The following is a 15482-nucleotide window of genomic DNA, read 5'->3' on the forward strand; positions in this document are numbered from 1 at the left end:
GTACGGTCACATTGTATGCCCAGATGAATCATACCCATGCGAAACTTTTTCACCTGGCCCCTACTTGAGGCTATATTCCAGTCATTAGCCTAGTGGATTCTAGACTAGTTCTTGTCTATCCCCCCTAGTGCCTCACCATGTGGAAACCACAGAAGTCATGGATTTTGAACAGTGATTTTTATATTTCTCAATGCTATTGGAGTGATAAACATTGTATTGGGTTCCTTTTCCACTCACTATTTTGTGTAGATAAACTAGCTGAAATTTTGATAGAAATGCAGTTTGACATGAAGGTTGAATGATTGATAAACTTTTACATGGATACATCAACATAATTGTGATCTATGTCACATGGATACTCCATTTTGGCCCCTGTATCATATCCCCTTGTATACTAACCATATTGTAAACTTCATAAAAATGGCCATGTCCCCGTATCTGCAGCCATATTCATGTGACATAAATGTGATGTAACACTAAGGTATAGATATTGGTTTGTTGCATATTTTCTGAACTTCACAGATTTTTGCATGTGGGTTATTGCTCTATGTGCACAGTTATGGACTTTTGTCATGTCAAAAGTGTAATGTACTGTGGTACACTAGTGTCTTTCATGATTATTTGAGTATATTATTATTTGTGCTATGATAAAACAAAGAATCGACTGAAATCATGAGAATTATGATCACAATTTAAAATTAGCTTTTAAATTAAATTTCAATACTTTTGCTAATTTAGTTGTCCAGAAAGAGGCTCGCATCAGATATGTTAGGCCAGGACAGAGAAAACCTATTGCCTAGGGCCATGCTTTTTGCTTTTTTGAAAGTAAAACTAATAAAGACTTGAAACCTTCTGTACGGTTGCAGCTATATACCTAGTGATGGCGTTAATGTAAGCATCAACCTAGGCTTTGATAAGTTTTGTAGTCAACTTGAAAGTTTCTAGTAAAGCTGGAAGGTGCAAATAGAAAAAAGGCAGAAACCACTAACACCCACCCTCACGCACACACAGAGCAAATAGTTTAAGAACCCAGTTGTCCTGGTTCTTAAAATTCTTAAAATAATTTGAGGTGACTTGTCTCAGTTAATGTCATGACACCATGACATTTTGTTATAACTTGAAATGAAATGGGGATCTTCGAAACACGAGCTTAGATTAACAAGAGCAAGTGTCAAGAATGACACTAAAGCATAACCCTTAAAAAGGGTATAACTGGAAACAAAATAAAAATAAAAATGTATTCTTTATTGATATGAAAAACCAATTGCTTAAGAAGCATTGGAGTAAAATACAAGAGGGTCTGCACCCCTTTATATACACAGCTGAAAGATGACTCAATAGAGCTGTTGGGCACAGTCCAACAGCTCTATTTAGAGCTGTTGGAATGTGTCAGTCCAACAGCTCTATTAAGAGCTGTTGGACTGTGTCAGTCCAACAGCTCTATTGCTAGTCAAGTCTGGACAGGACTTGACTAGCAACAGTCATTCTAGTTCAAACTGAACTAGATGACATAAAGACCAAAAATAAAAATAAAGGAAAAAAATTACAGAAAAGAAAGAAATGAAAAATGTATATATATATATAATATTATTATATATACATATATGTACAGTTTTACATTTTAACACTCCTCCTCAAACTTACGGTACAATGAGCGAAAGTTTGTCTAAGAGAAAGTGAAATCGGGGAGCAGCGAGAGGCTTTGTAAAGAAGTCTGCTAACTGATATTCTGAAGTGACATATGGCAGATCAATTATCCCGTGTAGATATTCCTCTCTGACGTAGTGACAATCCATTTCGATGTGTTTGGTGCGTTCGTGGAATGTTCTGTTACTGGCAATGTAGATCGCACTTTTGTTGTCACAACACATTTGTGAAGCCTTTGTTGCTTCAACTCCCATGTCAGCAAGCAGTCGTCGGAGCCAAACTACTTCCATGGTCGTGGTTGCCATGGCTCTGTATTCAGCTTCGGTGGATGAGAGAGATACCTTCTGCTGCTTTTTACACCTCCACGAGATTAATGATTCCCCTAAAAAGACACAAAAGCCAGTGGTTGAGTGTCTGTTATTGGGATCACCTCCCCAATCAGCATCAGTATATGCAATTAAATCAAGAGAAGAGGAGGAAGATAAGAAAAGTCCTCGTGAAAGAGAGGACTTGATGTATCTGATAATACGCATGACTGCTCCCATATGAACAGAAGTAGGAGTATGTTGAAATTGACTTGCTGTATGAACAGCATGTGCTATATCTGGTCTGGTAATGGATAGATAGGAAAGTGCCCCGACAAGCTGTCTGTAAGGAGTAGGGTCTGCAAGAAGTTCTCCATCATCAATCTTCATTTTAACATTAACAACTTCTGGAGTGTCGACTTTCTTATCATCAGTAATACCAGACCTGAAAACAATATCAAAAGCAAATTTAGTCTGAGATAATAAATATCCTCTAGGAGAATAAGCAACTTCAATGCCTAAAAAATATCTCAACAAGCCCAAATCAGTCATTTCAAAATGAGATTTAAGAAGTGTTTTGATTATTTCAACTCCCTGTTTATCGCTTCCGGTGATGATCGTATCATCCACATAGAGAAGAAGCACAATGATCCCTGCATCAGAATTCTTAATAAACAAAGCAGTGTCAGTTAAACAAAATTGAAAACCAATATCAATCATAACACGACTAAACCTATCATACCAAGCTTTTGGTGCTTGTTTAAGTCCATAAAGAGTTTTTTCTAAGCGAAGGACTTTACCCTTAGGAATACTTAGACCAGGAGGGGGTTCCATATATACTTCTTCAACTAACTTTCCATTTAAAAAAGCATTTTTGACATCCATTTGAAAAATAGACCATTTTTTGATAGAAGCTAAGGCAATTAAGGTTCGGACAATAGTCATACGAGCCACCGGAGCAAAGGTTTCTTCATAATCAATCCCATATTCTTGGGCATAACCTTTGGCTACTAAACGGGCTTTATATCTTTCAAGAGTACCATCACTCTTGGTTTTAATTTTATAAACCCATCGACATCCTATAGTTTTCTTCCCTGGAGGAAGATCTTGAATATTCCATGTAGAAGCCTTTTCAAGTGCATCTAATTCAGCTTTCATGGCTTCTATCCATTTGATATCATTTTTTGCTTGAAAATATGTGGATGGTTCTTCATATGAGTGAATTAATGCAATAACTGCCCTATATGTGGGTGAGAAAGACTCGTATGATACAAACTTTCCTGGAGGCCTCGAGATTCGGGTTGATTGTCTAGTTGGAATGTTAGAATATTTCTCAAGTGCACATGGAGGATTAGACTCTTGTCGCCTGGAATATTGAATACTAGTATCTCTATGAACTTCTTCATTTTCAACATTAAGATCAATAATTCTTTGATCATCATCAAAGTTACAGTCAAGGTCATATTCATTAGATGTTGATGTTAGATCTAGCAAAAAGGAGTACTCAGTGACGTCTTTTAATTTTCTAAAATCAAAGAAGCTCTCCTTTTCAAGAAAGGAAACATTTCTAGACACATATAGTTTATTATTTTTGAAGTCAAAACATCTATAACCTTTCTGGTTTTCAGCATATCCTAAAAAGGCACAGGGAATCGCACGAGGGGAAAGTTTATCATTTTTGTCAGTAAATATGAAACATTTACACCCAAATATTCTTAGTCTAGAGTAGTCTGAAGAAATGTTCATAAGTTTTTCAATGGGAGTGATATTTTGTAACGAAGAAGATGACATCCTATTAATGAGATATGTGGCAGTTAAGGCAGCTTCTGCCCAAAAGTCTTTCGGGACTTGATTTGCTATTAATAAAGTCCTAGTGGTTTCTATAATATGGCGATGTTTTCGTTCTACCAGTCCATTTTGTTGAGGTGTATAAGGACAAGATCTTTGATGTGTGATGCCATGCAATTTAAGATAATTTTGAAAATCTGTGGATAAGAACTCTCCCCCTGAATCTGTGCGAAAAATAGTAATATCATTTTGAAACTTGTTTTTAACCATATTATGAAAAGTTTGAAAGTATGAAAATACTTCAGACTTATGTTTGAGAAAGTACATCCACGTATGTCGGGAGAAATCATCGACAAAAATAACATAGTAAACAAATCCTCCTTTAGAAATTACTGGTGCAGGACCCCAAACATCCGAGTGTATTAATTCAAGTGGTCTTGAAGAGAAAAAGGTTCTGTTCTGAAATGGTAATCTTTTCATTTTGCCGAGAATACAATCTTTACAATAAAATGATTCAGAGTTACAAAATTTTCCTAGATTTGGAAAATGTTGGATTTTGGCTATATGTGGGTGACCAAGTCTCTTATGCCACAGTTCCAACTCTATTTTTTGAATATTATAACAAAAAGCTTTCTTCGGCATTTCCAAAAAATCCATGTAATAGAGTCCTCCTTCTCTATGGCCTTCCCCAATCAGCTTGCCTGACTGGCGATCCTGTACCCAACAACCATGAGAAGAAAAAGAAATATTACACCCATAATCAGAAATTTGAGATACAGATAAAAGATTTAAATTTAATTTGGGAACATGTCTAATTTCTGGAATAAAAAAATTTTTTGTTTTATAAATTTTTTCAAAATTTCCTATTCCTTCTATTTCAAGAGAAGTCCCATCAGCAGTAAAGACCTTTGACACACTTGTTTTATTTTTAACACATTTGGATAGACTTTGATTATTTGGGGTCATATGAAAAGATGCACCAGAGTCAAGAAGCCAAGAAATTTTACCTAAATCAGAAAAAGATGAGGCTGCTGCGCCGGTTGAAGCTTCAGATGAGGAAGAGGCACCTTTGATGAGAGGCTGAAGAATCTCCATTAGTTGGGCCAGGGAAACTGGTGCATCCTGATCTTTAGGCTCCGATCCAGCAATTGCAGCTCTTTTTTCTCTCAGCTCCTTAAGTTTGGGACATTGTGGCCTATAGTGTCCCGGTTCATGACAGTGATGACAAATAACTTTCTTCTTATCATAGTCACCATTTTGTTGGTTAAAGTGAGGAGGCCTATATAATCGAATATGATCCCCTTGTCTAGACACGGCTAAAACAGAATCATTTTCATTTTTTAAAGAACCTTTTCAGAGACGATTTTCTTCCATTGTTAACTCTTCAATAGTTTCAACAATAGAAGGAAATTTTCCCCGGTAAAGGAGGGCCGATTTAGTGGTTTCAAATTCCGGCCTTGATCCAGTGATAAATTGGTAAAAATGTTCAACATCGAGTTGTTTCTGACGAAGCTCGATGTCTTCGGCACAATGCCACTTTGGTTCTAAAAGGGAAAGTTCTTCCCAAAGTTCGGACAACCCATTGTAATATTCACGAATAGTTTTGTCTCCTTGTGTCATCATTCGAACTTTTTCTTGGAGGTTGCACACGTGTGCAATATCTTTAAGGGAATACATATTCTTAAGGTATTCCCATGCCTTATCGGCATGATCAAATTTGGCAAGACTTGAGCATTTTTTAATGTCAACGCTATTGATAAGCCATGACATTATCTTCGCATGAGATATTCTCCATTCTTTCCATTTCTTCTCGTATGAGGCAATAGCCTTGATTTTCTCTTCTTCCGATAGAGGGACCTCTTTATCTCCCTCCTTTTTAGTAAGAGATAGCTTAGGTTCCGAATCGGAACCATCCACAATCCCCCATAAGCCTTTTCCCCATATATGGTGCTTCATGATTGAAGCCCATGTTACATAGTTCGTATCGCTTAGTTTCATAGGCATGATGGTGACTTTATCATTGTCATCCATCGATTACAAGGAGAGAAAGAATAGGGATAGAAGAGAAACAAGAAGGAAAATGAAAAAGAAAGAAAAAAAAACAATACAACAAGATGTGAAATCTTCTCCAATGAAGTGATAAAACACTTCTCTTCAAGTGGCGAACACTTTTGCAAATGGGCACGGAAACCGAGGCAGCTTTTCCTCAAGATTTAGTACTTCCGCGGCTCTGATACCATGAAATGAAATGGGGATCTTCGAAACACGAGCTTAGATTAACAAGAGCAAGTGTCAAGAATGACACTAAAGCATAACCCTTAAAAAGGGTATAACTGGAAACAAAATAAAAAAAAAAATGTATTCTTTATTGATATGAAAAACCAATTGCTTAAGAAGCATTGGAGTAAAATACAAGAGGGGCTGCACCCCTTTATATACACAGCTGAAAGAGGACTCAATAGAGCTGTTGGGCACAGTCCAACAGCTCTATTTAGAGCTGTTGGAACGTGTCAGTCCAACAGCTCTATTAAGAGCTGTTGGACTGTGTCAGTCCAACAGCTCTATTGCTAGTCAAGTCTGGACAGGACTTGACTAGCAACAGTCATTCTAGTTCAAACTGAACTAGATGACATAAAGACAAAAAATAAAAATAAAGGAAAAAAATTACAGAAAAGAAAGAAATGAAAAATGTATTTATATATATATATATATATATATATATAATAATATAATATTATTATATATACATATATGTACAGTTTTACATTTTAACATAACTTAATTACATATCATTTCTCAAAAGATTCCTTGCATTTTTAAAGTGAGAATAATAAATGCGAGTGATAGTTCTAACAGTATTGAAATACCTTTGGTGGTGTCTTGTAAGGCACCAACATGGTACTTCCAGTATTTTCTTTTTGCACAGAAAATGTTTGTTGAAAATTTTTAATGTCCTTTAAAAGGTGATGGTGTAACCCCAGAAACAAGCACACTGATGCACAAACACATATATCAGCTTGATGATTCTCATCAAGCTGCTAAATGACATGAAGTCATGCAGTGTATAGTCGTTATGTGCATTTTTTGAGCTTTTAATTTTGGTCAACTGAAAGATGCCAAAGATGGACAGTTAAATGAACTTCCTGATACAGATTTTGTTCTATTGTTTTTCAACAGAATACTAATTAGGCCACATCCATCTATCTGGCGGTTGGTACATGGAATGGCAGTTGTTTATCTTGTGGCCCTCACTTTTTTACTCTTTCAGGTTGCTTCCTTTCTGTGACATTGTTTGATAGATTGCTCTTTGTCCTCAGTTTGTTGTAGTCCATATTTCTGCACTATTAAAGATATTATAACTGCAAACTCTGGTAAACTTTTGTCTTTCCTTTATGCTGTGTATATTGCTTCAAGATTATATGTTTCATGACTAAATTCTGACTGATGTTTGGGAATACACATGGCCACTTGAATTCTTGGTACTTACCTAGGCAGTAGTACCAGTTGCATAAAATGTTATTCATGCCAGCATGAAAATATTGTTTTTTCTTCTTTGTGCTATCTTCTTGTGTTGTTTTTCTTCCATCACCCCCTTCTTGATTGTTTTCAAAGTTTTTAATATCGGAAATTTGTTTTGAACTTACACGGGATGGTGATCTTTTGGTTGGTTATTCCTGTCCTATTATACAACTGCTGAACTCTGCTCTCTTTTGTCTTTGACTTGGATTTAACGTTCAGTATGCTGTAGTATAAGTTTTATTTTTCCTCTGTTCTCATTGGTGTCTCTTGGTTCTATCCTTTATGGTGCATATCTGCTCAATAAGCAACAGATGGAGCTGCTGAATTTACCCACATTACCATAATATGATGCTTCATCTGTGCATACACACATACACAGGGTGCTGCAACTTATACCAAGCATTAAATGTGAAAGAATTCACTGTCGATTGCATATTTGTAGTATCAATATGGAAGTGATTAATTTATTTGTGATATTGCAAAATCTGGATTTTGTGGAATTTTTTGGCATTGCAGCTGTGAAATGCAAAGATTCTTATCCAATCCAACTTGCTTTTATATCTTTGCATGTACTAATGGCTTTGTATACGTATGTGTGTGCATGCACTTGCATGCCTCCATGCATGTGTGAAATGCATTTATATTTCTTATTTGTCATGTGGATGCATCATGTGATTCTCTTAGCTAAGGGTACAAAGAGACAAGGTCATCTTTTAAATTCTTTTGCTCTGAATGCAGGTGGACTGATCATTTTTTAAATTCTTTTATTGTGAGACTAAGGTTCACTTCGTATTTGCAGTTCTACTTTCATGTTTCCACTCATCTCTTCATGTTTTACATCAGCAATTTGGTATAATACATGTACTCATGTTTTACAAAATTTATTTTTTGATGAATATGTTTTCCTTAATTATATAAATACTATAATGCCTTGTCATTATCTCCATTAGTGATAATCTGAACATTTGGCAATGGAAAATTAGAACAGGAAGAGATATGTGCAATGAAATGACAACTCAAGTAGCAGAAGCAGGTATTTTCATGTAGAAGGGCTTCATGGGGAGGGAGAAGGCTGACTGATGGTTAATGGAATGTTATTTCTGGTTGTAGCCTTTTCATAAAGAAAAGGTGGATTAGAGTCAGAATCTGGAAATGAAAGTTTGGGGAATATGAAATCCAAAGAGAAAGTGGTTTAGGATTTCAGATTTAAGCTTATGTAAAATGACATGCCACTTGTACCCATTTGAGTTTGCATGTTAGCTGCACCCTATATGTAGATGGTCTTTTCTTGAATGTTGCCATAGTTTCCTTTACAAAGTTCCATGACCTAATCCAGGAATGTCCTTTGACTTTCTTCTCGCCATGCAACTCTTGGTACACATCTAGAACTATCAACTTGTGATCTTTGTTTGACATTGTGTTTTTTCTTTATTTTTTATACGTAGAATGTTATCAATTTGTGACACATTTGATTCAATCTTGAATACTGTAGGATGCTAACTCTTTTATTTAAGTATATAATATTTATTTCATCTATGACAAATGTGTTAAGACAAGGAAGCTGTACACGACAATTCAAGTACAAGATTTTGATGATGAACAACTGAAACAACTGAATTTCAGCTAAGGCAATGAAGAAAGATGAAAAGAATTGAAGAATTTGTTGAAGAATCTGTGAAGACAGATGTGCAACTGTAAATCTCTTTAAAAGTCTTAGATTCTTGTAAGAACCTTACTTTGATTGCATATCTTACTTGCATTTCACCTAAAAATACATAAGAAAAACTTTTCTAAAAGAACCCTTGGCGAAAATCATTTTAGAAAGTTCTTTATCCACATTTTCAGGTTTATCAGTTGACCAATAGACTCATCAGTCGACCGATTTTTTGCGCCAGTTTTTCAAAGCAAAACGTCAACTTTTTTATTAGTCAACTAATCGACTCTTAGTCGACCGGCTAAAATATTCGATTTCTAAAAAAATTAGCAGGAGTTGACTGAGTTTTTTTTCAGTCTACTGATGATTTTCATCAGTCGACTAACTTTTCTTTAGTCGACTAAATTTCAAAAAACAGAATTTAAATCTGTTTGGCTAGACACAGTAGTCGACTGACTGTCAGTCTGCTAATATTTAATTTCAGTCGACTAATAACTATTCCAGTAGACTAATATAGCCGTTTTCTGACACTTTTTAAAGGTGCGTCTTTTTAGTTTTTCAAACGATTTGACCGTTCAAAACTGACTGTTTTGACACCCTTTCGTACCACCAGTGTATGAAATTCCTCAGCTATAAATAAGAGTGTGATCTACGCTCATAATAATCGAATTGAATTAAATTACATTGATTTGAAATATCAAATTATTTGTTTTTCACTGCTATTCATTCAAGTATTTGTTTTCTCACTCACTGAGTATTTTCACTCTAATTCTTTCTGAGTTAGTGATTGTGAGTTGAGTATTTCAGTAGCCTTAAAATCCTATTCTATTCAATTTGCATTCATAAGAAAGGCTCGTAGGTTGATTGTAAGTTAGTTATTTCAATTTTTCTGTAAAAGGACAGTCTCCTTGGTTTAAAGGAGAAGTTTGCTTTCAACAGGGTTGTTGCTGAAAGTGGAACCGGTTTTGGTCTGTTTGATCTTGTGGTAACATGAGTGTGATAGTGAAAATCTCAAGCGGGTTTTGCTTGGGGACTATATGTAGGTCTAGAAGACCAAATTAGGATAAAATTCTTGTGTTCTTTGTGTGTGATTGCTTTGCAGTATTCAAATTCCTTCAAATTTCAAAGACGAAGATTAAAAACACTATTCACCCCCCCCCCCTCCCCCTCTAGTGCTCGTTGCATCGATTCTACAACACTTTCAAAATGTGCTCCCTATCCCAATGTGAAAATTCATTACTTAAACCCTTCATGTACCATCTCCTGACTACTTATTGTCTTATTACACTTTGCCCATTTAGGTCTCCACCGAGTGAGCGTATTTCTTCACGGGTATATCTTGTACCAACTCTTCCACTAAGCAGCAAAAAGCCTCTTTGACCCTTTCACTTAATCTTTATTGAGGTGTATGGTTTTTAATTACAATATATAATCTTAGTACTTATCTATCCTAGCTCTTTCTGGATCCTTACAGTCTTATCCTTTATATCTCTATTGTTGACAGTGCATACTATAGATCATCAATGATGTTTTTCTAATGGTACTTTTTTCTGTGAATTGTACCCATTGCGGAAGTTCAGATCCTGGATTTCTATTTTGTAGAGGGGTATTTTCCTTGAGATTGATGTGCTTAGTTTAACTGCTTTGTTGTGTTTTCCTGTGAAGTCTCAAGTTTTCCAATGTGAAGCCTCTATAAGTTTTTTCATCTGAAAGCTTACGTTGTCTAAAGATTGTTTATATAGTCAGTCTTGCTCATTATAATGTCTTTTTTCTCTAAAAATGAATTGCCTTTTCAGAAACGTGATGACGCTCGGCAATACATGAAATTTCTCCATCCTGACCTTGGTGTTGGTAAACTACTCTGATATTGCATTGCCTTTTGATATACCATATTCCATTTGTGAAAAATTTGTAAAAATTGCTGGAGTTGTGCAAATGCTATAAACTAAAGTATTCCCTTCAATATTTACAGAACTTCCTGAGCGCTCATATGGTGCTGATTGTCGTATTTATATATCAGATAACCCGACAAGCAGGTTTAAAAATGTTTATGTATGGTGTCTCTGTTGACCATCTTGTCCATTGTTTTTATTTTTCTTTATTTAGTTCTCTTTTTTTTCTTCCCTATAACTATTCAATAACACTGCAAAATTAAGTCTTGTTTTGCTGTCCACTGATTTCAATTATTAGTTCATTCTAGGAAACATTGTTTGATGAGTTTGTGCTCGCCCATATCTTTGGATGGTGGGGCAAGGCAATAATGATCCGCAATCAACCCCTTTTATGGGTTCTATCAATTGGCTTTGAAATGATGGAGGTATTTCTTTTTAACATCATTGAAATTGGCCATTTATGTAACTTGGGAATTTTTTTTATATTGCTCGTCATATTTCAACAACTTCATGTTTTCATTGCAGCTTACATTTCGACACATGTTGCCTAACTTCAACGAATGTTGGTGGGATAGTATTATATTGGACATACTAATCTGCAATTGGTTCGGTTAGGCCTCAGAACCCTTTTTTTTTTGTTTTCTTGGGTACATGGAGCTTGCATGAATGCACTTATTATTTTCTTTGATCTTTAGTTTGAAAACTTGCCGGGTCAACTCGTTGACTCAGTCCTGATCACCCAGTTACTGTGTCAAAAACCAGTACAAACTCGTTTTGTACAAAACTCAGCCGAGTCATTGGCTGACTCGGCTGAGTCAGCCATGTTGTAGTCGAGTTTTAGCATGACTTGGCCAAGTTTGCGCATGACTCAGCCGAGTCATTCATATATATATACATATATAATTACGTATATTATATAAAATATAATATAAATATTATATATATTATGTATAAATATGGTTTACGTATATTAATAAAACTGTACATTTAATATATCATAAAAAATATCATATAATGCATATTATATACAATATATTGGTAACATACTACAAAATATACATAGTATATACATATATTTACATATTTTATATAAAATATAAAGTTAACATTGTTAAATTATGTACATAATCATATAATGTAATATATATATTTTATATATATATGGTAATACATATACATGTATTAATATATATGTATATGTATCTACTTATTATATATATAAAATATATATTTCTATTTGTTTAGCCGTAGGGGTAGTTTAGTCTTTTTCCCTGTTTTACGCACATTCACTTTATGGATGTGATTGTAAATTTGTTTTTATTTTCTTTCTTTTTGTTTTTTTATTTTCTTTTATTTCTTTTATGTAAAGTACCAAAAGGTACCTGGGGGGCCCACTAACATAGACGTTGGGCCCTCTCCAACGGTCACATTTGTGACCGTTGGAGGGGCTCCAACGTCTATGAGTGGAGCCCCTCCAAGGCCCCTCTTGTGCTCTTATAAATAGGGGTTCTCTCCTTTGTATTTTTTTATGGCTTTGAGTCAAAGCCCAAGTGCTCAATAAATTGATTCCATTATTTTTATGCCTTTGCGCATTTGTGGGTTATTTGTGAGTTGTGCTTTTGTGCACAAGTGTTCTTATTGTGCATTCGTGGCGGGTTTATTATCAAGAATATTAAGGTCTTGATCTTAGTATTTTTTTGGAGATACTTTTACATGGTATCAGAGCCTCGTTGAAGGAGGAGGATCGTGCGTCCCGCCACTTGTGAAGTACCTCGAAAATCATGCCCTCAAGTAAGTGAAGTTTTGGAGTAAATCATCTACTTCGGGCAATATTTTAGAAGCAACTTTTGTCAAGAAAAGTTTGAAAAACTTTTAAGGTACGCTTTATTTTCTATCGTCTTACCTCTCTAATGGGTGAAAAAGACTCCCACTTCTCCCTTGGGTTTAAACTTAGTGGTTCGAACTACCATGTTTGGGCCGGCAATATGGAAGCCCATATCAAGGTGAAAGGCCTTTGGGGATACGTTGAAGGTTCCATATCGGAACCCGAACCCAAACTTTCTATCATAGAGAAAGGGTATATTAAGATTCTTGAAGGTGAAGATAGACAAAAGGCCCTAGAAGAATATTCAAAAAAGCATGATGAGTGGGAAATGAAGAACTTCAATTTTATCTTGGATTTTCTCATCCGTTGAAACCAAGATCAATGTCAACATCATTAAGTTTAAAAGGGCCTCCGAAGCTTGGTTGTACCTTGAAAAAATGTACACTTCAAGGGACTTATCTCACAAATATTATCTCCAAAAGAAAGCTTTGACCCTTCAACAAAATGATTTGTCTATTCGGGAATATTTTGCCGAACTATCATCTATTTGGGACGAGCTTGCTATGCTTGAACCAAAATGGAGCGGAGAAGCTATTGAATTAAGACACAAGCAACTAGAGGAAGATCGATTCTTCAACTTCCTAAATGGTCTTAGACCCGAATTTGAGCAAATTCGGTCCTCTCTCCTATCCGCTTTCACATCTCCTTCTATTGAAGATGTCATCACCAAGCTAAGTGGTGAGGAAACACGTATGGGGATTAGTAGAAATAACCCAAGTATCCTTGCTACACCTTCTCAAAGTGATTATGAAGTGGTTAATGCCATGTCAAGACCCAAAAATAATTTGAAAACCTACAAACCACCCCATTTCAAAAATCAAGGGCAAGGAGGAAATGATCGATATGGCAAGAGAGACTATAGCAAATTAACTTGCCATTTTTTGTAAAGAACCGGGGCATATCAAACCCCTTTGTCCCAAATGGAAGAAATTTCTTGCCGCGGCTTTAGCATCCCAATCAGAGGAACGACCTTCGTCATCAAATGAGTCTCTTTCGCTTCAACAAATTATGGATGCTCTTCAACCTATTCTCAAAGGAGGCATTTCTGGAGCCGCTATGTCATCCTCATCCTCTCTCGGTAAGACATCTTGGCTCCTTGATTCCGGTGCTTCATTTCATATGACTCCAAGTCCTTGTTTTCTTTCTGATTATTCTAAAAATTTTCTTCCATCATTTGTCTCAACGGCGGATGAAACACCTCTTGAAATTAAAGGAATGGGCAATTTTGAAAAACAAGACTTCTTTATCCCAAAAATTCGTCTTATACCAAAACTAAACTTAAACTTACTTTCCGTTTCTCAACTCTCGAACCATGGTTGCGATATAAAGTTTTCTTCTGATAAATATTGGATATAGGATCGCCAGTCAGGGAAGTTGATTGGGGAAGGCTCTAGGAGAGGAGACCTCTACTATGTTGATTTTCTTAAAATTCCCAAGAATCAATTTTGTAATGTTGCTCAAAACAAAGATATTCATGTATGGCATAAGAGATTGGGTCATCCCAACATTGTTAAAATCTCTTATTTGCCTTTTATCAAGCATATTTGTAATGAAAATTTTGTTTGTAATGAATGTATTCTTGGAAAAATGAGAAGTCTTCCTTTTCCTCAAAGATCCATGTTTACAACAAGACCTTTTGAAATTGTTCACTCCGATGTATGGGGTCCGGCTCCGGTGATATCTAAGGGAGGTTTCTCATACTATGTTATCTTTGTGGACGATTTCACTAGGTTTAGTTGGATATATTTTCTTAAACATAAACATGAAGTTTTCTCAACTTTTAAAACATTTCATATGATGGTTTTAAATCAATTCAATGGAAATTTAAAAATTCTTAGAACCGATTCGGGTGGAGAATATCTTTCCAATGAATTTAAAAGTTATCTTGAAAATTATGGAATTCTCCATCAAAAGTCTTGTCCTAAAACCCCCCAACAAAATGGGTTGGCGGAACGAAAACATAGGCACATTATTGAAACAACACGAACTTTGCTCATTTCACAAAATATTCCGAAAAAACTTTGGGCTGAGGCAGCTCTTACATCTGTCTATCTCATAAATAGACTTCCATCTAAAAACTTGAACAAGATTTCCCCATTTGAAAAATTATACGAAAAAGAACTTGATTACAGCAGGTTAAGGGTGTTTGGATGCAAATGTTTTGTCCTTACTGATAAAAATGACAAACTCTCTCCTAAGGCCATTCTGTGTGCCTTTCTTGGTTATTCTGAAACTCAAAAAGGCTTTCGTTGTTATGATATTAAAAGTGATAAACTTTATGTTTCCAGAAATGTAAGCTTCTTGGAAAATATTAGTGGTTTCGAAAAACTTTAAACTAATAACGAGAATATTGACTATTCATTTCTGTTTGATTTATTGACTGATGATGATGATACTAGTGATGATGAATCAAATCAAAATAACTTAAGTAATAATGAAACCCATTATGAGTCCTCAACACTTCATCAACATATCAGTGAAGAACCACATAGAGATCTCATAACCTACTCTCATAGAGATAGGAATACTTTCAGAAGTGCCCTCGAAAGATATGATAATGAGTCTACACCTTCGAGTGAAGAAAGCCTTCGTAGGACCGAAAGACTAAGAAGACCTCCTTCTAGGTTCATCTCATATGAGTCCTTTTCGCCTAAATATAGAGCCTGTCTAAGCGCCATTCACTCTTACATAGAACCTAGGAACTTCGAGGAAGCACGAAATTGTCCGGAATGGATAGTCGCTATGAATAATGAACTTGAATCTCTAAAGAAAGCAAAGACATGGGAGTTTCA

At 35.5% G+C, this 15482-nt stretch overlaps 1 protein-coding gene across 1 annotated transcript in view; it reads left to right on the plus strand.

Annotated features, from left to right (window-relative positions):
- The window catches only part of LOC149834102 (CDP-diacylglycerol--serine O-phosphatidyltransferase 1-like), a 70403-nt gene that overhangs the window by 35833 nt on the left and 19088 nt on the right, over nucleotides 1-15482 (plus strand). Inside the window, exons 4-8 of the mRNA XM_090011211.1 lie at nucleotides 6918-7008; nucleotides 10710-10764; nucleotides 10886-10965; nucleotides 11114-11230; nucleotides 11331-11415. Of these exons, the coding sequence (XP_089867337.1) occupies nucleotides 6918-7008; nucleotides 10710-10764; nucleotides 10886-10965; nucleotides 11114-11230; nucleotides 11331-11415 (428 nt within the window). The remainder of the gene's footprint in view (nucleotides 1-6917; nucleotides 7009-10709; nucleotides 10765-10885; nucleotides 10966-11113; nucleotides 11231-11330; nucleotides 11416-15482) is intronic.

This window comes from Nuphar pumila, chromosome 6, assembly GCF_984573655.1.
Source record: "Nuphar pumila chromosome 6, dmNupPumi1.hap1.1, whole genome shotgun sequence".
Lineage (NCBI taxonomy): Eukaryota > Viridiplantae > Streptophyta > Magnoliopsida > Nymphaeales > Nymphaeaceae > Nuphar > Nuphar pumila.